The 22259-nt window shown below is 64.1% G+C and overlaps 1 protein-coding gene across 1 annotated transcript; it reads left to right on the top strand.

Annotated features, from left to right (window-relative positions):
- The first annotated feature begins 2198 nt into the window (after positions 1 to 2198).
- ADSS1 (adenylosuccinate synthase 1) lies at positions 2199 to 19759 on the top strand. Its single transcript, XM_036113939.2, has 13 exons — positions 2199 to 2454; positions 9759 to 9861; positions 12026 to 12088; positions 12885 to 12935; positions 13244 to 13310; positions 14371 to 14478; positions 14571 to 14652; positions 15595 to 15721; positions 16312 to 16466; positions 16915 to 17039; positions 17846 to 17943; positions 19137 to 19286; positions 19371 to 19759. The coding sequence occupies exons 1-13, from the start codon at positions 2263 to 2265 to the stop codon at positions 19421 to 19423; spliced, it is 1374 nt and encodes a 457-aa protein (XP_035969832.1). The 5' UTR covers positions 2199 to 2262; the 3' UTR covers positions 19424 to 19759.
- The last annotated feature ends 2500 nt before the right edge of the window (positions 19760 to 22259 follow it).

A 22259-nucleotide genomic window follows, 5' to 3' on the forward strand; every position in this document is an offset into this window, starting at 1 on the left:
GGTAACTGTAGGAAACTGCGAGGTGTCTTCCAAAGCGGTGGCCCCGTGTTGCACTCAAGGATGTGAGCCCCTGTGCAGGCGTCTGAGGGCTCTGCGTCCGGGCCCACCGCGCGTGAGGTGGTCCGCGGGGCGCTGTGGCCCAGGGTGGAAGCCCCAGCTGGCTGAGCCCACCCGCTCCCTCGGGCCCGCCCCGCTCCCACCGTGAGCCCCCCAAGCTCGGTGACCTGTACTGCCCCTACCCCGGTGACAGGCCCACGGTGCACAGGCCGCCGCAGGGGGGACGTGTTCTAATTCAGGAGAGGCCGTGTGACAGGCCGGACCCAGCTGCCGGGCAGGGACAGGGCTGTTTATAGAAAAGCCTGACTCCCCCCCAGGCCCGCCGGCTATTTATAGACCTGGGCTTGGGGGAGTTGGTGCCCCTGCCGGCCAGCGTCCGGCCCTGCAGATCCCGTGTGAACCCCCATGGTGGCCCCCTTAGCCCCAGTCTCCCCCAGGAAGGGCCCCCAGCCAGCAGCCCCCTTCCGCAGAGGGAAGCACCCCGTCTGACGGGACTCCGGCACATGTCCCTCCCCTCCGCGGCTCCAGCGGGCACTCCAGCCGCTCAGCAAACAACCCTTCCCGCCTTCTTGCTCCCTTCTACCACCAGCCCGCCTTTTCCTTGTCTACACAGCCAGCCTCTGCTCCAGCTCCGCTCCACCGCCTCACTCCCAGAAACACCCAGGCCACTGCCGGCCACCCGAGGCCTGCTCGCCCTGCCCACAGCCCCTGCCGGCCACCCGAGGCCTGCTCGCCCTGGCCTGCCTTCGAAACATTCAGAGCCCAGAGTCTCAGGCCCTCCTGCCCCTGTTCAGCCACTTCCCACGGGCTGGCAGTGGGGGGTGGGGGGAGCGGGGGGGTGCTGCTGTCACCCAGGAAGGCCAAGGACACAAAGCCTGCCCCTCACACCCCACTTACCCCTGCATTATGGTGTTTGCCCCACGGCGATGCCGGGAGAAAGGAACTGGTGGGGTCCCCATGTGAGAGAAGAGGGTCCGGGACCCAGAGGGGTCAGAGCCAGGGTCCCAGCGGGAGCCCAGGGGAATGTAGGAAGGGAACAGGAGGAGAGAACTAAGGAGGGCGGGCTGGCAGAGCCGTCCTCTGCTGGGACTCTCCATGAGTGACCTCTGTGTGACTACCCTCCTCCTCCATGGGAACTTCTGGTCTCCCCGTGGGAGCCCAAGGAGCCCAGCGGCTGTCTGAGCCCCGGCCACAGGCTAATTGCTGGGCTCCAGGTCCCTCTGTACTGAGACACTCCCCCCACCAGAGAGGGGACAGGGGCTCCTGGCCCTGGAGGGAGGGGCCCATAGCGCACGCCTGCCCCCGGGGGTCCATCCCTGGCCCCTTCTCCCAGTGGGGCTAGCCATGTCCACACCCGAGTCCGCGTGGGACGTCGGGGGACCCGGGTGGGCCAGACGGGAGCCCCGCAGACTGTTGCAAATCCCCTCTGGAAGCCCTGTCCCCCCAGAGGCAGGCCAGGAAAGGAATCTGCTGTGGGGCCTCTTGGAGACCCTGGTCGTGCGGGGCTGGTGAGCATCCCCGGCTGCTTCTCTGCTGGCCAGGTGGCCGGCCATCAGGCGTCCTGTCCCCCTGGATTCTAGGGTCCTGCAGACCAAAGGCTGTGCCTCCTGGTGGAACCTGAGAGCTGCTCCAGGCAGGCACGTTGGTCCCGCCACTCCCTGTCCTGTGCTGGACACTGAGCCCCTGAGAGTATGGGTGGGGGCGCTGGGGGAGGGGGCACACTGTCCTCTCTCTCCTTGGCCACCAGAGCACGCGCATGGGCCCTGGACCAAGGTTCGCCTCAGGGCAGGTCCCCGCCCCAAACCCCCAAGGATGCAGACCCTCCAGGTGGAGTGTGAAGACATGGCCCCCTCTCCCACCCTGAAGAGGGCCCCCCAAGTTTCTAAAACCCTGAGGTGCTGGGCCTGGAGTGGGGCAGCACGGGTGCCCCCATTAGGGTTCCCGAGGGAGAAACCTGGCTGGCGCGGCTCACCGGCTGTCCCTGTGCCCCCACCCCCAGAGCTAGGTGCCCGAGGCCCAGCTCGGCTCCCCAGTGGGGGCTGGGCTGGCGGGGGCGGGACCCGGCGGCGGAGGTCACCCAGAGGCGCCACTGCGCCCGCCGGGCCCGCCCCCGGCCCGCCCCCTGCCCTGGGCCGGCTTCTTTTAGTGGCGGCGGCGGCAGGGCTGTCCCGTGGCCCAGCACAGCAGAGGAGTGACCAGACCAACATGTCGGGGACCCGCGCCTCCAACGACCGGCCCCCCGGCCCGGGCGGCGTCAAGCGGGGACGGCTGCAGCAGGAGGCGGCGGCCACGGGCTCCCGGGTGACCGTGGTGCTGGGCGCGCAGTGGGGGGACGAGGGCAAAGGCAAGGTGGTGGACCTGCTGGCCACGGACGCCGACATCATCAGCCGCTGCCAGGTGCGGGGCCCCCCACCCACCCAGCAAGCCCCCTCCTCCCCTTGCACCCAGGGGCCCTGACCTCCCTGTTCTCCCACGCCCTGAGCTGGACACGCCTCTTGGAGAGCTCCCCTTCCTGGACTCCCTCCTCCACCCCACGGCGCGGACCCCTCTGCACGCACACTCTCCCCTCCCCCGCTCCCTCCCCCGCTCCCTCCCCCCGGGACCGCCTTCCCCACCCAGCCCCACCCCTCCAGGCAGGGGGCCAGGGAGGAGTTATAAATACCTTAGCTGAGTTGGGGACACCCGATCTTTAGGGGGGCGGGGTGGGGTGCGCCATGGGTGTGACACTGGGCCCTCCGGTGTGGGGGTGGGGTGGGGTGGGGTGGGGCCCCCAGCTCCTGGCTGTCGGGGTCTGGCACAGGGCTGGCCACGGGGTGGCCCTGGGGGGCCAGCCAAGAGGACGCAGAGGCAAGGGCAGGACAGTGGGCCAGGACCTGAAGGAAGACAGGCCAGGGACAAGGAGGGTCCCCGGCCAGACTGGGGTGGGGGGAGAGGGAGGGGCCACGGATGGCTGGCCAGGGTGACCCAGCGGCTGGCGGTGCCACCGGGGAGGCCAGACACAGGCTGTGTCCCCAAGGGCCCAGGGTGGCCACTGCCAGCTGTGGGCTGCCCTGGGTGCTGCTCCCGCGGAACCACGCCCCTGTGCCGGGGCTGAGAGCCACGCCTGCTGCTGGGCCGACTTAGAGCCCCGGGCACAGAGGGGACAGCTTTAGGGTGCATGCTTTGGCTGTGCTGGGGTTTGGAGCCATGCCCGCTGCCCCAGATGGGGAAGGGGCACCCCCTGAGTTCCTTGTCTGGTCTGTGGCCTCATTTCCCAGCTCCAGCCCGGAGGGCTAGGGCCGGGGCACACCCCCGGGGAAGGAAATGGGCCCAACACTTGGCTCAGGGAACACCCAGCCGCTATCTGGGCCACTCCTGTCCGATGCAGACAGTGGATTCCTGGAAGGAGCTTCCTGGCATCGTGAGAGACCTCCCACCCCCTCTGCCCTTAGCCAGGCGAGCAAGCCCACTCCTGGCCGGACAGCCCCCAGTGCCAGAGGCGGTCTCCGGGCACCCTGCTGCATGGGCTGGGGGCCTTTGCCCCCCCGCAGCCGGGCACACAGTGCCAGCACTCTCCATGTACCCTGCTGGCTCCAGGGAGCCTCACAGGTCTGTCTGTGGCCCGTCTCCCTTCTGAAGAGCCCGGGCGGGCTTTGCAGGCCCTCCTGGCCACAGAATGGTTCTGGAGTGGGGCGTCCCTGCTCTGCCACCTGGGTCAGCAGGACAGACCGGCCAAGCACAGAGCAGGCTGGAGCCCCGTCACCTGACCTGGGGGCCCACTGGGCACCTTCGCCCCTAGGTGACTTCTCAGACTGAGATCAGATGTGTCTCCGCCTGCGGGAGCCCCGGCTGACCTCACAGTGGGGATAATCGTGGGCCGTCCTGGGAGCCTAAGGCGCCTTCTCCAGCCTCCCAACAGTGGTGAAGCAGGGAAACTGAGGCCCAGAAAAGTTGAGGAATGAGAAGAAGCAGCATATGTGGGCCCTCACATGTGCCACACATCCATCGAGCCAGGACGGGGTGTCCGGATGCATAGTGAGGGCCCCGCGCTGGCCCTAGGGAAGGCTGCCTCTTACCTAGAGTGTGTGTGCATGAAGCTCAAAGTCACAGCCGTGGGTGCCCAGAGCCAAACCCAGCCCTGACCCCAGGAGCCGGGCAGCACATGGGAGCAAGGGGCCCCAGGAAGCGGGCAGCGGGGCACGTGCAGTGGGCAGGAGTCCCGCCTGGGTGGCTGCCTGGAAGGGCTGAAGCCGGCCAGCCCCAGTGACCAGAAGGGTCACCTGGCCTGTCACTCGGGCCCGGGGCCGTCCTGAGTGGCAGCTGCATGCCCCACAGCTGCTGGGCTCCACTCTGCCTCTGCTGACCCCCCACCACCCCTCCTCCCATTCGGCACCCCTCTGAAGCCCTTTGTGGCCCTCAGCGGTCTGGGGCCAGGCCCACCTGCACCCCCACAGCTGTCCTGGTTTCTTTCCCATCAATCATGTGGGGCCTGTGGTGAGCACCCCAGGACTCCCCCACCGCCTTCCCGACGGTACAGGGTCTCGGGCTTGGGTCCCTCCTGCTGTTTTCTGTGCTGTTTGGGGGGGGGCAGCCTCCCCTTCTCACTGAACCGACTCCGCACGGCCCACCCTCCCCTAATGTTCCCATGGCACCCCCAGCGCTCTGGGTGTGTGGGGGCTGCTCTGGGGTCCCTGGGGTCGGGGCTTGGCCGGGAAGGCCCCCCTTTGTTCATTGCGGTGCAGGCTCCCTCTGGGCCATGTCACGGTGCCCCTGGGGACCACTGCTGGCCTCCAGGGGTGCTGGCAACCCTGTTCTCTGCGGTGACTTTGCACAGGCATTCGGGCTGTGAGGTCTGCCCACCCCGTCTTCGGAGTCCACACACCTCCACTGGGCTCTGTCTTTCTGCGTCTGCCACCATCCTTCCCTCGACCCTCTCCCCAGCCCGGAGTCGGCTCCAGGCCCATGTAGCCTGCTGCTCACGCCCACCCTTCCTCTGTTTCCGAAGTTACTTTGGCCAGAAGGCTCTGGGGCTGCCCAGGACTGCCAAGGTCGGAGTTTAGAATTCCCTCCTTTGCAACTGCAGTGTGAATGGTCCTGGGGCTCCATGCGTGACTGTGCTCAGTACAAGGGTGCTGTGTTTCTTTCAGTTTCCACCACAGTCTCCATGCAGTCACCCCGTCTGGGGGGGGGGGGGCCGTGTCCAGCCGGGGCCATGTCCTCTGATGGCAGTGGTCACCCAGCGGCGGCTCGAGAGGAGGGGCCTCCCCAGCTTACACAGCCCTTTGTGGCCGTGGGAGCGTCTGCCCTGGGCAGCTGACCCTGCATGCCCACCTGGAGCCCCTGAGCTCTCCCTCCTGCCCCAGTGCCCTCTGAACGAGTGAATGGGGCAGATGGTAGATGAGGTAAAGCCCTGCATAGGTGGGTGGACTGCAGGTCTCCCCAGCGACAGGCAGGGGTGGGTCACCAGTGTCTCCACCCTGAGGGCAGGCCCCTTGCTGTGTGTCGCCCAGGACCCAGACTCAGCCGGACCCCACAGCACCCAGGGCTGGCCAGGAACCTCTCCACCGCCTCTGAGAAGCTGCCGCCCTCCCCTGCTCACCTCCCTGCTCCTTTTGTCCACGTGCCCGGCACTCAGACCAGGGCTGGGGATGGACGCAGGCAGACGAGCTGGTCCCGAGCAGGTCCCTCTCCCAGTGAGCCAGACGGGGGGGTCAGCAGGCTCTGTGGCTGCCGGGGTGGGGGGCGGGCTGTCAGAGAAACAAGATCAGGAATGTTGGGGAGAGTCTGGAGCTCACAGGCCTGGGGCCCCTCAAAGCTGACGGGGGGGGCGGTGCTGCATCCCAGGACAGCCAGCCAGGCTGGTGCCCCCCGGGGACCAGGGCCGAGGGGGCACTGTGGCCAAAGGAGCCGTCCAGAACAGCATGGAGACCCGTGTCCTTGGGGGTCCAGAGAGAATGGGACGGGGGGCCCTGGCAGGTCAGAGGTCAGCGGAGGACGACAGCAGGGTGCTGGGGATGAGGCCAGTACGAGGAGGGCAGGAGCGGGACAGATGCTGGCCAGCGTAGGAGACAGGGCATGCAGGGAGCCTCGCGGAGCCGCGTGCGTGTGGAGAGGGCCTGGCAGGGGGACGGCCGCAGCTCTGGGGGAGCGGGGGTGGGCACCCCAGGGGCATCCCTGAGCCCCTTGCGCTGCCCCCAGTGCACACTCGCAGCCCACCGCACCCCACCCCGTTGGCTCCAAGGAGGTGGAAGCCCCTGACCGGCGAATGGAGACCCTCTGAGCCAGCTGAGCCCACCCGTCATCGTCCCGAGGCCTGCGCCAGCGGGTGCCAGGCCACACTTGGGGACCGAAGGCCTGGCCTTCACAGGGCCCAGCTGCCTGCCCTGGGCTGCTGCCGGAGCAGGTCCCTCAGCCCGGGACGGCCCCCAGGAGACGCGCTGTGGGAGATTCAGGGGCTCCGCAGAGGGCGGCACGGGGGGGAGGGGCAGGAAGATGGCTCTCACAGGCTCTCTGTCCCCTAGGTTTTGGGCCCCGGTGGAGCATCAGAGCTGGCTCTCAGGGCCGCACAAGCCTCGAGGTGCCAAGGAGGGTGGCTGAGGCCGCGCTCTCTAGGTGCCGGGTGGGGACCGGGGAGGCGGTCTGCACTGTGGCCCACGGCCACCGCTCATACTCCGGCAACAGGCCATGTGTGTATCTCCCTGCTGGGCCTGGGCCCTCCTGGACTCCTGCAGGGACAGGAAGGATCAGAGCTGGCCAGGTTCCTGAGTGGGCCAGCCTTGGCCGTGGTCCTCTTCCTCTGTCCAGGAGTGAGAGAACCCCGTTTCTTAGATCCCTGCCTCCGGGGAGGCAGCTGGCTGGGGCGTCCATGAGGTTCGAGCAGGAGTGGTGGGAGTGGCTTCAGGGTCCGTGGTGGGTCCAGAGCTGGGCCGGACCGAAGGCTCCACTGCAGAGGGAGGACCTGGAGGCAGGCAGAGCCCCCGAGGGGCCACACCAAGCCCTGCCTCTGTGCCCAGCTCCCGCCTGACTTGGCCTGTCCCCAGGGGCACAAAGGTAGGGGGAGGCCAGCTCCAGCGAGCTGTGGGGCAGACAGCAAACCTGAGGTCTGGGAAACGCCCCAGGCTGCCCTGAGGTCCAGGACAGTCCTCGCTCACTTTCCCAGGGCACAGAGCATGGAACCTCCAGAATCTGCCCTCTTAGGACAGGGAGGCTGAGAGCCGCCCAAGAGGCAAAGGTGGCCAGGCTGGGCCGGACATTCGCACCGTCCCTCACTGGGGCCCTGGACAAGCTCCTCCCTCCACGTGGTTTTCCAAACGGGGCAGGAGCTGCACCCCCCAGCCCGATGGCCCCCTGGCCCGGCCCTCCTTGGGCCCGCAGATGGCAGCTGGCAATTGGGCTAAAGCCTAAGGAGGGCAGTGGGGTGTTCCTGCCCCCACCTCGCCACCTGCCCGCATGCCACCCGGATGGGGGGACAGACCAGGGTCTCTCTGGGACAGTCACCCTGGACCTCGGCAGAGCTGCTGGGAGGTGCTCCTTGCAGGTCAGCAGGCATCCTGGGGCAGGCTCATGCCCCTGCGAGTGGACTGTGGTCTGAGGCCTGGACCCTTCAGCTGGCCGGGGTCATCTGATGCCCACTGGCCCGCGATGGCCTGTGCCTGTTCCTGGTGCCCATGTTTACCCCAAACAGAGGTGGGGGTGTGCTCAACAGTGCTTCTGGTCTGTGTGTGTGTCCTTGGGCCAGCTGACCTTGGCACTGGGCGCTGGGAGAGCAGGGCCGGGGGCGGGGGTCTCCCTCTGAGGCTGAGCCCACTGCCTCCCCTCCACCCTGTCTGCCCCACCCCATCAGCGTCTGCTCTTTCCCTTCCCTCCGGCAGCCCCTCTGGGGTCCCTTCCCCAAGCCTCCTCTCCGTGGCAGCCCAGCCCGCTCACCTCCCACTACCATCTCCATCCTGAGCCCCCGAGGCCTGGTGCTGCCTGTCCGCCCTTGCTTGTGGGGTGGCCCCCTAGGCTCCCAGGCCCCCAGCGCCCCCTTTGTCCTTCCCGTCTGCTCCCCACAGGGCAGCCCATCTGTTTCCACCATCATTCCCTCAGAGGCTGCGGTCAGTTCCCACAGCCAATGACCTGGGAGTCCCAGGGCAGCTCGGCCCCCACTGGCCACGGGGAAGCCCAGGGACATGGCACGGTCGTGCAGCAGGGCCGTGGGGTGCACACCTGGACTGCCGTGGCCCCAGGAGTCTGTCAGAGACATCCTCCACGCCGTGTCGGAGGTGGTGGGAGCAGCCCCACACGGACCTTCCACATGCACCCCAGACACTCAGTGCTCGGCCGTCTGGGGCCCTCCGTGGACCCGGCTTCTGGCAGGAACATCCTGGGCAGCTGGTAGAGCTCGCAGGGCTGAGCCCGGGGTGAAGGGGTGTTGTGGAAGTCAGGGAGATGCGTTAGGGGAGGGCCCCACTACTTAATTTACCAATGCATGATGTGAGGTCCAGGAGGGAAAGCCCTTGGCCTGGTGTCTCTGGTGTCTGCCCCTTGCTGTCCCCGGGCGCCCTGCCACCCCCTGCCTGGGCTGTTTGGGTGGAGGAGCCGGGAGACATAAATCTCATCCAGATGCTCTGTAAGGAACAGGTGCTCCCGGTGAGGAGGAGGGGGGAGGAGGCCACCGTCATTCAGCCCTGCCTGGGGTGGGCAAGACTGAGGCCGCTAAGAGCCAGCCGCCCAGCGCCCCCCTCTTCGAGGCAGGAGGACAGTGGGGTGTGGTAGGGAGTGGGCCTTGTCCGTGGAGAGGCCCTGTGGATAAGCCAGTGTTTCTGCGGGAGCTTAGGGCAGGAAGGAGGGGCTGGGCTGGGCCCAGGGCACCGGGCACCAGCCAGCATGCTTCCCCACCCAGGGGCAGCCCTGAGGGTCCGGTGCCGCACACCCTGGGGGCCCACAGTGCCCTCTGCTCGTGGGAACAGCAGAATGGGCATCCCTCCTGGGGCTGGCTCTCCTTGGGCTCCCCTCAACCCCCTCAGCCAGCCCCAGCCCACCATCAGCAGCAGTTCCAAAAAGAAAGGACCCTGTCACCCAGGTATCCCCCAGGACAGGGCTAGACTCAGAACCGTGTTTTCCTCTTTATTCTTAGATGGGAGGCACAGGCCCAAAGGGAGCGGTCCCTGCTCAGGGGGCGAGGGGCGCTGGTCCCACTGGCCAGTGACTACACCTGTCCCTCCCCCCGCCCCAGATGACAGTGTTGCCTAGTCCCCCCCGCCACCACGGAGCTTGGGTTATGGGGGCCTGGGTTTGTGCCTCCAGGAGAAGTGGCCCCCTCATTCCTGCATCAGAGGACGGACCTCCAGGGGGGCTCGTAGGCGGGGCCTCTGCCAAGCCAGCCTCCGTGGGGCGTCGGCCTGTGCCCACGAGAGATGGTCCAGGGCCGGGTGCAGGTGTGGGGAGGGTGGGGCCGGCCAGGGCCAGGCCCCCTCCAAGCCAGTCCGCTGGTCAGGGCCCTGCACCTCATCCATGGGCTGGGTCACCGACCCGGAGCACCCCAGGCACACCTCAGAACCAACCACAGCACCAGAGGCCCCAGGTCCAAGCGTGGACAGCATCTCGTGCACCCTGGGGGACAGAACCACCGCCCCAAGCCACCTGTGCTTGGAGCTGGTCCGCAGTGAGGCTGGACAGGCCCTCCCAGGGCAGGGCCAAGCCCCGCGGCTGCTGCGTACTCAGCGGGCTTCTGTTCCTAGGGGGGCAACAACGCCGGCCACACCGTGGTGGTGGACGGCAGGGAGTATGACTTCCACCTATTGCCCAGCGGCATCATCAACACCAAGGCCGTGTCCTTCATCGGTGAGTGCCAGCAGCCGGGGGTCCCGCGTGTGTCATCCAGCCCAGGGCCCCCCTGCAGGTGGGCCTGGACCCAGCAGGAGAGCCGGGCTGGCCCACGGGCCTGGCCTGGGAGCCTGTCCTGGGAGCCGCCAGCCTGGGCGGGAGGGAGAGAGGGCGGGGAGCCCCGCGGAGCGGTGTGTGCGAGCCTGCTTGCATGTGAGGGAGTGAACGTGTGCGGGCGTGAGTACGTGCGCAGTGTGCTGTGTGGATGGGTGCGTGCAGGTATGCGTGTGCGTGTGCGTGTGCGCGCACGGGCGGGGCCAGACTCCGCTGCACGGGTGGAGGCCCAGCCTGCGGGCTCCCCGGCCTCCCCCTTCCCACAGCACTCCCTGCCCTTCCGGGGACGCCCGGCCTCTAGGACTGTGGGTCTCTTGCTCTCTCCGTCTCTCTCTCTGTGTCTGCCTCTCTCTCTCTGCGCCTCCCTCCCTCCTGGCCTCCAGGCCTGACCTCCTGTCCTGCCCTCGGCTCAGCCTGAGCCTCCCTGCCCAGAGCCGCCCCGCCCCGCCCCAGCCAGGCGGCCTGACGGCCCCCGCAGCGTGCAGGACTATTCGTCGGGCTCCTTGCACGACTTGGCAAGACCACCCTCGTGACTTATCTGCCCCCCCCCTCCCTGGTTGCGAGGCGTGGGCTGCAGCTGCGGGTGTGCCCAGTGAGGGCACAGGGCTGGGCGAAGGGAGGCAAGTGTCGCTGAGGGGCCGTGTGCGGTCGGACTGCACAGGAGGACACACCGGGGCCGCTGCAGTGGGCGAGGACAGCACGGTGACCTCCCGCGGTTCACCCGGGGTGGGGGCCCGGGGTGGGGCTCTGCTGCAGCCTCCTCCAGGCCCAGCCTCGTCCGCTGGGCCCTGGGCCCCACCTGGCAGGAAACGAGGCCAGGGAGGCCCGCTTGATGAGAGGTCTCCGCCCGGCGTCTGAGGAGCTGGGGTGGGTCAGGGCCAGCAGCTGGAGCCCAGGCTGGGTGGTCCCCGGGGAGCATCGCGGGGGTCAGCTCGGCCAGCCCGGCCGGCAGCGTGCTCAGCTGGGGGCGAACGTGCCAGAACTCACACAGCTGCCCCTCGGCTTGCGACATTCCCGGAGCCCCTGCCACGTGGTCATTTCAGGACGCCCTGGCATTTAGGTGACCTTTTGTACTCGGTGTGGCTTGCACAGTCTGAGCCACTCCCATCTGGACCCATGTCCTGTCTCCCTCGGCCGAGCCTGTGCCACCGGCAGCCCTGGGGGGGACCGGGGCCGGGGGGGCTCCTCCTGGGCAGACAGCAGGTGGCCTGGCCCAGCCGCCTTGGGTCTAAGAGAAAAGGGCTAGCATTTCGCTTCAGCCTGGACCCCACACTAACATGCTGTGTGACCTGGGGCGGGTCACCTTCCTTCTCTGGGCCTCAGCCTCTGCCCCTGTGAAACTATGTGGATCGCACTTCAGTGTTGTATGGATAGGGAGGGCCCGGCTCCCCAGAGGCCCTGCCCGGGGCCCGGGAAGGGTCGGGGGCTGTGTGTCTCCTGCTTTCCCATTTTCATGCCATTCGCATAGACTGTACCAGCTTAACTGCGGTATAATTTATGTGCCATGACATTCAACACAATTCAGCTCTAGAGCACCGTCCTCACTCCAAGAAGTCCCCTCTGCCATTTGCCGGCAGCCCTGCCCCCGCGGCCTCCGCAAGCTCTCCTCTGCTCGCGGGCTCTGCACACGCTCCCCGTGGCTTTGGTTTGGTTTTGGGCCATTTCTTCCACTGTCGTGAGTATGCACAACAGAAATTTTCCATCTTTGCCATTTCTAGGCATAGAGCCCGGTGGCATGAAGCACATTCACGCTGTTGCACACCCATCCCCACTGTCCGTCTCCAGAACTTTCCATCTCCCCAACCTGAAACTCTGACCCCATTGAACACTAACCCCGGCCCCCTCCCCAGCCCCTGGTGCCCCCTCTACTTCCTGTCCCTGTGAATCTGACTCCTCCAGGGACCTCCTATGAGTGGAATCACACAGGGTGTTTGTCCTTTGGTGACCTGCCTGTGTCACTCGGCATAGTGTCCTCAAGGTCCCCCCATGTTGTAGCAGGTGTCAGAATTCCCTTCAACGTAAGTTGCCGTGTCCGCTGCACGACTCAGTCCCCTGTGATGTGTTGCAGGCAATGGGGTGGTCGTCCACTTACCCGGCTTGTTCGAAGAAGCAGAAAAGAATGAGAAGAAAGGTAGGTCCGAGTCCCCGCATGCGCACCCTGGCCCAGGCAAGTTCCTAGCAGCGTGGTGGCCAGGGCCTCCCGTGTGGGTTCTTGGGAAGGGTCAGTTTCCCCAGCCCAGCAGTCCCCCACCCACCTCCTGCCCGCTCTGCCTGTGCAGAAAGCTGGGTCTGCACTCGGGATGCAGAGAGCAGGGCAGCCCAAGGCCCCAAAGTCTGGCTGTGGGCCTCAGTGTTTATGGGGAGCTTTCATGACACTGGGGACAGGTGGCATCTGGAGGGTCCCACTCAGGAAGTCTGGAAGGGGCCCTGGGACCTAGAATTTGATGAAGCTCCCCAGGACACCTGGATGTCTGGCCGAGATTGGGGACCACTGGGCCGACCACACCTACAGGGAAGGATGTGGTTCCTAGGGGCTCCTGGGGGCTCCTGGGGGCAGGCAGCAATGGAGGCCACCGGCCAGGGTGTCTGGGCCAGCTGCCCCCCTGGAGAGGTTGTCTAGAGGTGGCAGCCCCAAGACCCTGATGGGGTCCGAGAAGGAAGCGGGCCTCAGCCTCAGGGCTCGAATTCAGGACAGGAGTGAGAAGAGCCAACAGGAAACTGACCCTGGGCATGAAGCGCCAGGACAGAGGCCCCGCAGGGAGAGGTGGGGGGTGAGATTCTGGGGCCCTCAGCAGGGAGAGAGGCCATGAGGGGAGGGCACACCCCATGTGACCTTTGTGGACTCTTGCCCTGGGTGGGGGCTGGGCCAGCTGCCCAGCCTTGGCCACCTTGCCTGTGGCGGCTGACTGCCTGCCGCGTGACCGCAGGTCTGAAGGACTGGGAGAAGAGGCTCGTCATCTCCGACCGCGCCCACCTCGGTAAGTGCCACCCACCTGCCATGGGAACCACTACCCCACAGTGGCCCTCCCCCCCGGCATGCTGAGCCCATGTAGCTCCATGAACTTCCAAGTGGGCAGTGGGTCGGAATCACAGTCCCCAGTTGCAGATGGGAAAACGGAGGCCCGAAGGGACTCCCGGCACGTGTGAGTCTGTGCTGGGCAGAGGCAGAGTCCAGTGTGTCCCCTTTCAAATGGGACCACCTGTCCCGGGCAGCCCGGGCGTGCACAGGGGAGCCCCATAACCCTGTGTCTGTCTCTTGCTTGGGGACACTCACCTGGCCGCGCAGTGTTTGATTTTCACCAGGCGGTCGACGGGCTGCAGGAAGTGCAACGGCAGGCCCAGGAGGGCAAGAAGTGAGTATATCCAGGGGCTTCTTTGTCTCGCTGGCCTTCGAGTCTGGGAGCTCTGGGGTGTGCCAAGAGGGGAACGGGGTCCCCTTGAAGCCACCACGACCACGGGCAGCCCAGCCCAGCCTGACCACATACATGGGCCACCCAAACCCTTGCCCCACTAGCACCCACGGCCATTCCTTTGTCCTCCAAAGATATTTATGAAAATGTGCCGAGCACTAGTTCTCCAAGCGAGGACAGGGTGAAACCATGGCCATCCTGCCCCATCAAGTGACACGCTCACTTGCCACCCACATGTGTGCATGCACTCACACGTGTGTGCACACTCAGACTCTGCACACACACTCACACACAAGTATGCCAGGTGGCAATGCTGAGCAGGCCATTCACCGAGCCTGGGGCTAGGGCAGTGGCAGGCAGTGGGCACAGGGTGGGCATGGCCAGCGCGCCCAGCCCCCAGGAGGCAGCAGCCGGCAGACGTGGACAGGAGCATCCTCAGTGCCCGGCCAGAGGGAAGCTGGGGCCCAGTGCAGACAGGATGTCTCAGAGCCAAGGCATGGAGTGACGGGAGGGTTTCAGCTGGCCCAGAACCGCCGGCGGGGCCCAAGCCCCCGGATGCCTGACAGCCAGCCAGTGGAGGGGGCCGCTGGGCTCTCATAGCCATCCCAGACTGCAGGTGCTACTGCTGGGCAGGGCCCCTCCGAGCTCAACCCTTGTTTTTCTGTTTGTTTGTTTGTTTGTTTTTGTTTTTTTAAGATTTTATTTTTTATTTATTTGAGAGAGAGAGAGAGCACAAGACGGGGTAGGGTCAGAGGGAGGAGCAGACTCCCCGCTGAGCAAGGAGCCCGATGCTGACTCCATCCCAGGACCCCGGGATCACGACCTGAGCCGAAGGCAGATGCTCAACCGACTGAGCCACCCAGGCGCCCAACCCTTGTTTATAATAGGGGTGCACACAGGCGCCTGGGGGTGCTGGCCTGGAGCCCCCGGAGCCCCGAGTGCCCCGGCCCCTCACAGGCCCCGGGGCCTGGCCCCCCAGGCTCACCGCCGCCCTGTCTTTCAGTATCGGCACCACCAGGAAGGGGATCGGACCGGCGTACTCCTCCAAAGCTGCGCGCACGGGCCTCCGCGTCTGCGACCTCCTGTCGGACTTTGATGAATTTTCCGCCAGGTACCTGAGCCGCCCGAGGGGGGACTGTGGCTAGTGCTGAGGCGCGGACACCCAGGCGGGGCGAGGGGTCGCAGTCACTGTCGCCCCCTTAGATTCAAGAACCTGGCCCGCCAGCACCAGTCCATGTTCCCCAGCCTGGAAGTGGACGTCGAGGGGCAACTCAAAAGGCTCAAGGTAGAGCAGGGGCGCTGGCGGGCCGGGGGCGGGAAGGGGGGCGGGGGGGGCGGTCGCGGTCGGGGGCGGGCCGGGGGGTGGGCAGGCGGGGCATGGCGCGGTGGGGGGAGCATGGCAGGAGAGGGTGCGACCGGGTGCAGCGGGGTGGGGGGCGTGGCATGGCATGGTGGGGGCGGGGCGGAGCCCAGCGGGGCGGGGGGCGGGGCGCGGCGGGGGCGTGGCGGGCAGGCCCCACCGGGGCACCGCAGCCTTGCCAGACGCCCAGGCAGCACTCAGGGAGCGCACTGTCCCAGGCACTGCTGTGGGGTGGCTGGCCCTCTTGGGGACCACAGGCCCCCTGTGCAAGCCCAGGCCAGGGAGGGCAGGAAGGTTTCCCCGGCCCCCAGGCCAGGGGACATTTCCCAGGACAGGCTGGGGAAAGAGGCTGTCCCTGTTCTATTTGGGGTAGCTGGTAAAGGTGGCCTTGCTGACTCATAGAGGGTCAGTGCAGTGTCAGGGATGGGATGAGGAGAGCACAGAGCCTTTCTGGAAGTTTCCAAGGCTGGGCTCCTGGCTCCTCCCAGCCCTCTTAGGGGAGCTGTGAATGAGGACAGGGCCAGACCAATGAAGACGTCAGTCACACTGGATTAGGGCCCACCATAGCGACCTCAATTTAATCCCCCCTTTGAAAGCCTGTCTCCAAATACAGTCACGTTCTGAGATGCTGGGGGTCAGGACTTCAACAGATGAACCGGGGAGTCGGGGGGGGGACGGACAATTCAGCCCATGGCTGTAGGAGGCTAGTGTGAGCCTCACAGACAAGACCCAGACAGGACTGGGGGTCGCTCCAGGTCTTGGAACAGGTTTGCAGGCCTGGCCTCTTTCGGGAAAGGAATGCACTGGAAGTGTCTGGCTGTCAGGAGGGGCCTGGCCCCACCGCAGCCTCCTCTGCCTCCCCCGCAGGGCTTTGCTGAGCGGATCCGACCCATGGTCCGAGACGGCGTCTACTTTATGTACGAGGCACTCCACGGCACCCCAAAAAAAATCCTCGTGGAAGGTGCCAATGCAGCCCTCCTTGATATTGACTTTGGTAGGTCCCCAGCCCGGCTGATCCCCATGATCCCCCTTTCCTGCCTGCTGGGGACCAGGCTGGTCGCTGACCGGATGTGGCAGGGCTGCCTTCCGCGGCCACACTGCCACCCTGCCCATGACAGTGATCATGCTGCCCCTCATCTTCCTACTTCAGCTGGGAGGGACAAGAGAGAGAGCTGACCTAGACAGAAAGGGAGAGAGGCCAGAGCTGCGGCCAGGGCTCCCAGCGAGGCGGGGTAGAGCCGGTGCTTCCATCCGTGTGGGCCTTCTATACGTCCTGTCCCGACCCCACGGCCACACCAGCACCAAGGCCACGTGGTACAGGCAGGGCAGGCACCCACCATCCAAGTCGGGAGCAGCCTTCTCCCTCTATTCACCCCCAGACTCCTACACAGGCCACAGCGGCCCGATGCACAGTGCCCACGTGGGTCACTCCCCCAGGATGGTCTCTGGGACCACGGGCCCTGGAGATCCCACAGAGGGGACATGCAGGAGGCCGAACCACGCACCGCCCTCTGCCGAGCTGGAGCCCGGGGCCGGGGTGGCCTGCCGGGGTGGCAGTGGGCCCTGACCCGCTCGGTCTTGCAGGGACCTACCCCTTTGTGACGTCATCCAACTGCACCGTGGGCGGCGTGTGCACGGGCCTGGGCATCCCCCCGCAGAACATAGGCGAGGTCTACGGCGTGGTGAAGGCCTACACCACACGCGTGGGCATCGGCGCCTTTCCCACCGAGCAGATCAATGTGAGTCCCCAGCCCCAGCGGGACCCCAGCGGGGCGCCCAGTGGTGGCGTGTGCAGAGACACACAAGGCAAGAGCAGAGACAGGCGTCCACAGGTGCACGCAAGGTAGCACGCGCCAACAGCCCTGCACCACACAGGCTCCCGTGGACCCGGGTTCCCCAGAGAGCACTGCAGACGGGCGGAGGGCCTCACGGCCCCTCGGAGCAGCCCGTGTGGCGCGGCTCAGGGACCCCTCAGGGTGCCGCGGGCCGCCTTTCCTCAACATGGCCTTGTGCCCTTGGCAGCGAGGGCCCAAGGCTCTGGTCCTGAGCAGGGGTGCGTGAGGCCAGCGTGGGAAGGGGGGGAGGAGGGGAGGGGCAGGAGGCAGCCGAGAGAAAGGCTGAGCCCCGAAGCAGCCAGGCGCAGGCTCCCCCTCCATGCCGCGGCGGGCCTGCTCTGCTGTCACGCAGGAAATCGGAGACCTGCTACAGAGCCGTGGCCACGAGTGGGGGGTGACCACAGGCAGGAAGAGGCGGTGCGGCTGGCTGGACCTGATGATTCTCAGATATGCTCACATGGTCAACGGCTTTACCGCGTAAGCAGCCCTTCCCGCACAGTCGTCACGTGGGGGTGCAGGCCACGGAGTCCCCCGTCCGGCACGGCAGGGCCGCGGCAGTGGACGGCCTCAGAGCCGGCCAGCCATCTGCTCCTAAGCACGTGCGGGGGAGGCGGCCGCAGGGGGTCAGAGGGCATCCTGGCCCCTGTAGGGGGTTAAAATTGTCCGTCTAGAGAGGGAGAGGAAGCCTAGCCCCGAGGGCCTCCACCGTGGTCCTCAGGGACACGACTCTTCTCCACGGGGCCTGGCCTGGCTTGGCTTGGTCGGACCTCACTCCATTAGGTCTGCTGGGGTGTGGGGCTGGGCAGTGGGAGGGAGACACTGTCCCCACCCTGGGACCAGGTGCCAAAGAGGCTGCGCTCTGAGCGCCAAGGTGCTGAGGCTGCAGCAAAGCAGAGGACAGGGTGGCCTGGCCACCATGGGCGCAGGAAGCACGGAGAGACCCACCCGCGAGGGCCCGTGAGGGAGGGAGGAAAGGGAACGCGGAAGGAACAGGGCCTGTGCCAGGGAGGACTGTGGCTCGACGCGGTCCCTGGGTGTCCCTACACGCGGTGCTGTCGGAGGGCCACTAGGCCCCGGGGCCGCGGGAACGGGGTCCCATGGGGACACCCGAGGCGAGGAGACCTCAGCCAGGCAGAAGCCGCACTCCCGAGCCCGCCTGCGTGCTTCTGGGGCCACCCCGTCTGCGTTTCCTGGCGACTGTAAATAGCAGGGCAGAAGCAAGGGTGCAGGCCCAGCATGCCGGCAGCTTCTCCAGTGTCGCTCGTCTGCTGGTCTGGGGACAGGCTGGCCTTAACGAAACTGGATATCCTGGATGCCCTGGACGAGGTGAAAGTCGGCGTCTCGTACAAGCTGAACGGGAAGAGGATCCCCTATTTCCCAGGTACGGGGATGCCATGGCTTCTCCCGTCTGTTGCATGGGAAGAGGAGAAGGGACGGGTCTGCAGCCTGGGGGGACAGGTGGGAGCCAGCCCCCGCTAACCCCAGACTCTGCGGGACTCTTAGGCCCTGCCAAGGCCCACCTCCTGGGCATCCTGGAAGCTCCCCGGGCAGGCGTGGACCGCTCTGTGCAAACGTAAAGATGACTGTTTTACCTAAGAAAACACGGTTTTCAGTTATTTAAGACCTAAGGGGTTTCTGCTACCGTGCGTCCCTTCTTTTAGAAAGTACAAAGGCGAATGTTTTCTTGGATCTCACAGTTCCCGTTCTGACCGCATCCCCCCCGCCCAGTGGCTTCTTCTCTGCAGCCCTCACTCTCTTCTGAGCTCATGTGTAGACCCCCTGCTCCCCTTGGCCTGTGTCCCCTGGCCCCACTGACCCCTGACCTTTGAGAAGACACAGCGGGGGTATGGTGTGACCCCAGGGATCCAGGGCCCAGGGGAGCGTGCAGTGAGGACCCCTCAGTAGACAGCTTGTTCCAGCACCTTCCATCAATAAGGGTTGGTTGGCATCTACTGTGAGCCACGTGCCCAGGAGCCACGGAGTCCTGGCTGGAGCAGGGTCCTTGCCCTGGGAACAGGACACAGAGATTCTTCAGGATCCTGTCATGCTTCAGGACTCTTAGAATTTCCTAGTTGGGAGAAGGGGGGACACCTGAGTGGCTCCGTCAGTTAAGCATCCAACTCTTGATTTCGGCTTGGGTCATGATCTTGGGATCGTAAGATCAAGCCCCACGTAGGGCTCTGTGCTCAGGGCAGAGTCTGCTGGAGATTTTCTCTCTCCTCTGCCCCTCCCCTTGCATGCTCACTCTCTAAATAAATAAATGGATAAATAAAATCTTAAAAAAAAAAAAAAAAGAATTTCCAAGTGGGGTCCATGGAATTCCTCAGCTGAGCCAGCTGTGGAGGTTCTAGCAGAGCCCTTAGCAATCCTTGTCTGGGGTGGACATGTCCCCCGGTCTGGCAGGGATACAGCCAATGTCAGAGAACCCTCACCCCCCCCCGCGCCCCCGAGAAAACCAACCAGGGCCATGTGCCTTCCGCCTGGCTGAGCCCCGCGGCAAGCAGGTCCCCGGATGGGAGACCCGAGCACCAGAATCTTCGGGACATGGGCCACCCCGACCCTTTGTGTCCCCAGCGAACCAGGAGATACTGCAGAAGGTTGAGGTTGACTACGAAACGCTGCCTGGGTGGAAGGCGGACACCACGGGCGCCAGGAAGTGGGAGGACCTCCCCCCGCAGGCCCAGAACTACGTCCGGTTCGTGGAGAATCACGTCGGAGTGGCAGGTGGGTGCCTGTGCCCCGGCCACCATCCTGCCCTCTGTGCCCCACCCCCCACCCCCACGGCTGAGCAACTCTTTTCCCTTCCAGTGAAATGGGTTGGGGTCGGCAAATCAAGAGATTCGATGATCCAGCTCTTTTAGACGGAGAGCGCTGAGCCCGCGGAGCGCAGCGGCCCCGTCCCTCATCGGCAGCCGCAGAGTCACCGCCCGAAACGCAGAAGTAGGAAAACTAGTTTCTGTACTTTTTTATTTCTCTCCAAGCCTTCAGCTCAGCCACCGATTTCTACAGTGATCCAAACATCTGACGGCCAGCGTTGTGTATGTTTGTTTTTTTTTTAAATCCTGCTACTGAAAATGAGCCAAAGTACTCAAAACAGAGAACTTTTATGGCACATTGATTGTCACATGGTTGTATGGCTGGCTGGAGCCGTTTAGTAATAAACATATGCAGTAGCCACTGAATGGTGGTGATCAGTCCGTGTCTGGTTCTGTCCTTTCGTTTTGACTTTGGCGGTGATAACAGTCTGGGTGACGCACATTTCCGGTATCACAAAGCCGAACTGTTTGCTTGCTTAGACGGCAAACTGGAACACTGGAACGGGCCCAGGTAGGCGAACCACAGGCATTCAGTGCTTCCCAAAAGGGAATCGTTACAGGAGCGGCCCCTTGAGCTCTAAGCCCCCCTGCACGGGGCGGAGGCAGCCCCCCAGCAGCCCCTCTTCACGTCAGCTGCATGCACCTGCCCTCATCCCTCTGGAGGTCACTGGATTGAATAAGTCACTTCTTAACAGGCCACAGCTGCTCGAGCTTACTGTGGTCTCCACTGGAAGCTGAGGAGCCTCCTTGAACAACTCTTCAGAGTCTGGGGTAAATTTAGAAAAATAACCGCCCTTTCGGTATCATTCGGGAGAGGGAAGGAATTAGATGGGGAGACCCAGAGTCGACTGGTCAGGGTTAAATCCCGGCTTTGTAACCCTGACGCTGGCATCTGGGCTCATGGAAATGGGTCGAGTGCCCACGGGGCTTGCTTCCCAGGGACCACACGGGGCTCCAGTCTGACTGGCCTACACCAGGGGGCCGCTAACCACGTGACAGCATCTTTAGTGAGCAGGCTCCATTCTGAAACTCCTGTGACGTCACGCACTCTAGCAAACTGCTCCAAACAGTGCCCAGATGAGTCTTGAGTGATTTGAAAGAAGCCAGGAAAGTGGGCTACAACCAGCTTCCCTGGACCTTCCAGTCAGTGAGGAGCACAGCTACTTGAAGGCAGGAGTGAGAAGCACCACCAGAAACTGTTGAGTTTTCCGAGAATTATTTCCTTCCATGATGCGGCAAAGCAGGGGTCGGTTCTTCGGGAAAGAGGGGCCGCCCCCTCAACTACACTGGACCCCACACGCAGTTCTCTGTATGAGACGGCCGTCTGGCCCCATCTTGCCACAACAGAGATGCACGCCTTTGATAGTCAACCGAGCCGGCATTTTTCAAAAGAAAGAGAAATCATTTCATTCTGCCTAAAAAGCTTTGTAAGGTTAACCTGCAATTTAAATTAGCTGCAAAAACTGTTTTCAAACCTCTATCTTGTAGTGGCTGCTAAATCCTTCACTTGAAGACAAGTTGTTGTTGATTTTCTTCTACCTCTAGACAAAAATCTAGAGGAGGCAGCCTCAGGCAGTGTCCTTGGGCGTCTGTAGCGTTGTACAGGCTGAAAAGACCAACTTCCAGGGACAATGATTCTTCCCTGGCACCAACTTCCTCACTCTCATGGCCCAGGGACAGGAGGCTGTCTCCTCTGAGGGATGGGTTAGTGCACACAGCCCCCCTTTTCTAGCATCAGGTGTTGGAGGGTTTGAGTAGTCATGAGGTGCTCTCTCTGCTTTGCACCCTAACACCTGCAGCGTGGAGGAGCTCATAGTGGTCTCAGCTCAACACACGAGGAAAAGACAAATCAGTAGTTAATGCTGATTGCTGTGCTCTTCCAAACACTCTGAAAAGCTGCCAGTTCCCTGAACATTCCTTTACCTGCCACCCAGCCATCCCGCTCCCAGGCGCTGACCACAGTAAATGAAGACCGATGTCCAGAAAAAGCCTTATAGAAGACTATTCAGAGAAGCTGCCTTTGTCGCATCCCAAACTGGGCGCCAGCCCAGGCATCCCGGGACAGGTGAGCAAACTGCGGTCCATCCACACACGGAATACACTCAGCACCAAAAGGAACCACCACTGGGGGTCTCAACGTCGGCACGCGAAGGAGCCCAACACAAACGCACACGAGTGCATCTGCAGAATGAGTCTGCCCACGTGTGAGGTTCTGGGGCAGTAGCCCTACCCTGCAGGGACAGAAAGCAGAGTGGCGGCCTCTCGTGGTCCCGCAGGCATATGCCTCTGTAGTCATGGATGCCACTGTGCCTCTCATCCGGGCACTCCACCGGGTAGAGACACATACAGCTTCGCTCTGAGTAAATTATGCTCCAACTAAAGTTGCTGAGAGTCGTACAACCGCACTACCTAGCTTTGGAACAGCTGAGATGGTAATTACTCAAGATCTTAGGGCCCCGAGGCAGCCTTGACTAGACATCTCAAAGAGTGTGTCTCCTCTGTCCGTCTGTCCGGAGGGGAAAGTGTGCTGCCTCCTCACGGGAAAACAGAAACTGTGTTCTTTCCTCGATCTGATCAATGTTCATTTCCAGAATGTCCAGCTTTCTGAGGTTATGCTGTTAGGCTCATGCTTCCCATGAGCTCCGAACCTGGCTTTTGTTTCCTGGGGTGTCCTCTGACTTGGGTGGGGCAGGTGTCCTTCCCCTTTTGTGACATTTGTCCCACCAGGGGGAGGGACCCTACTGGCTGTACCCAGCACCACTCCAAGAGCCTAGTGCAGAGCTTGGCATTTGTTACAGGCTGAATCCCATCCCCCTTAGATTCCCATGTTGTCCCAATTCTCAGGCCCTCATCATGTGACTGTATTTGGAGATAAGGTCTT

This window comes from Halichoerus grypus, chromosome 8, assembly GCF_964656455.1.
Source record: "Halichoerus grypus chromosome 8, mHalGry1.hap1.1, whole genome shotgun sequence".
Lineage (NCBI taxonomy): Eukaryota > Metazoa > Chordata > Mammalia > Carnivora > Phocidae > Halichoerus > Halichoerus grypus.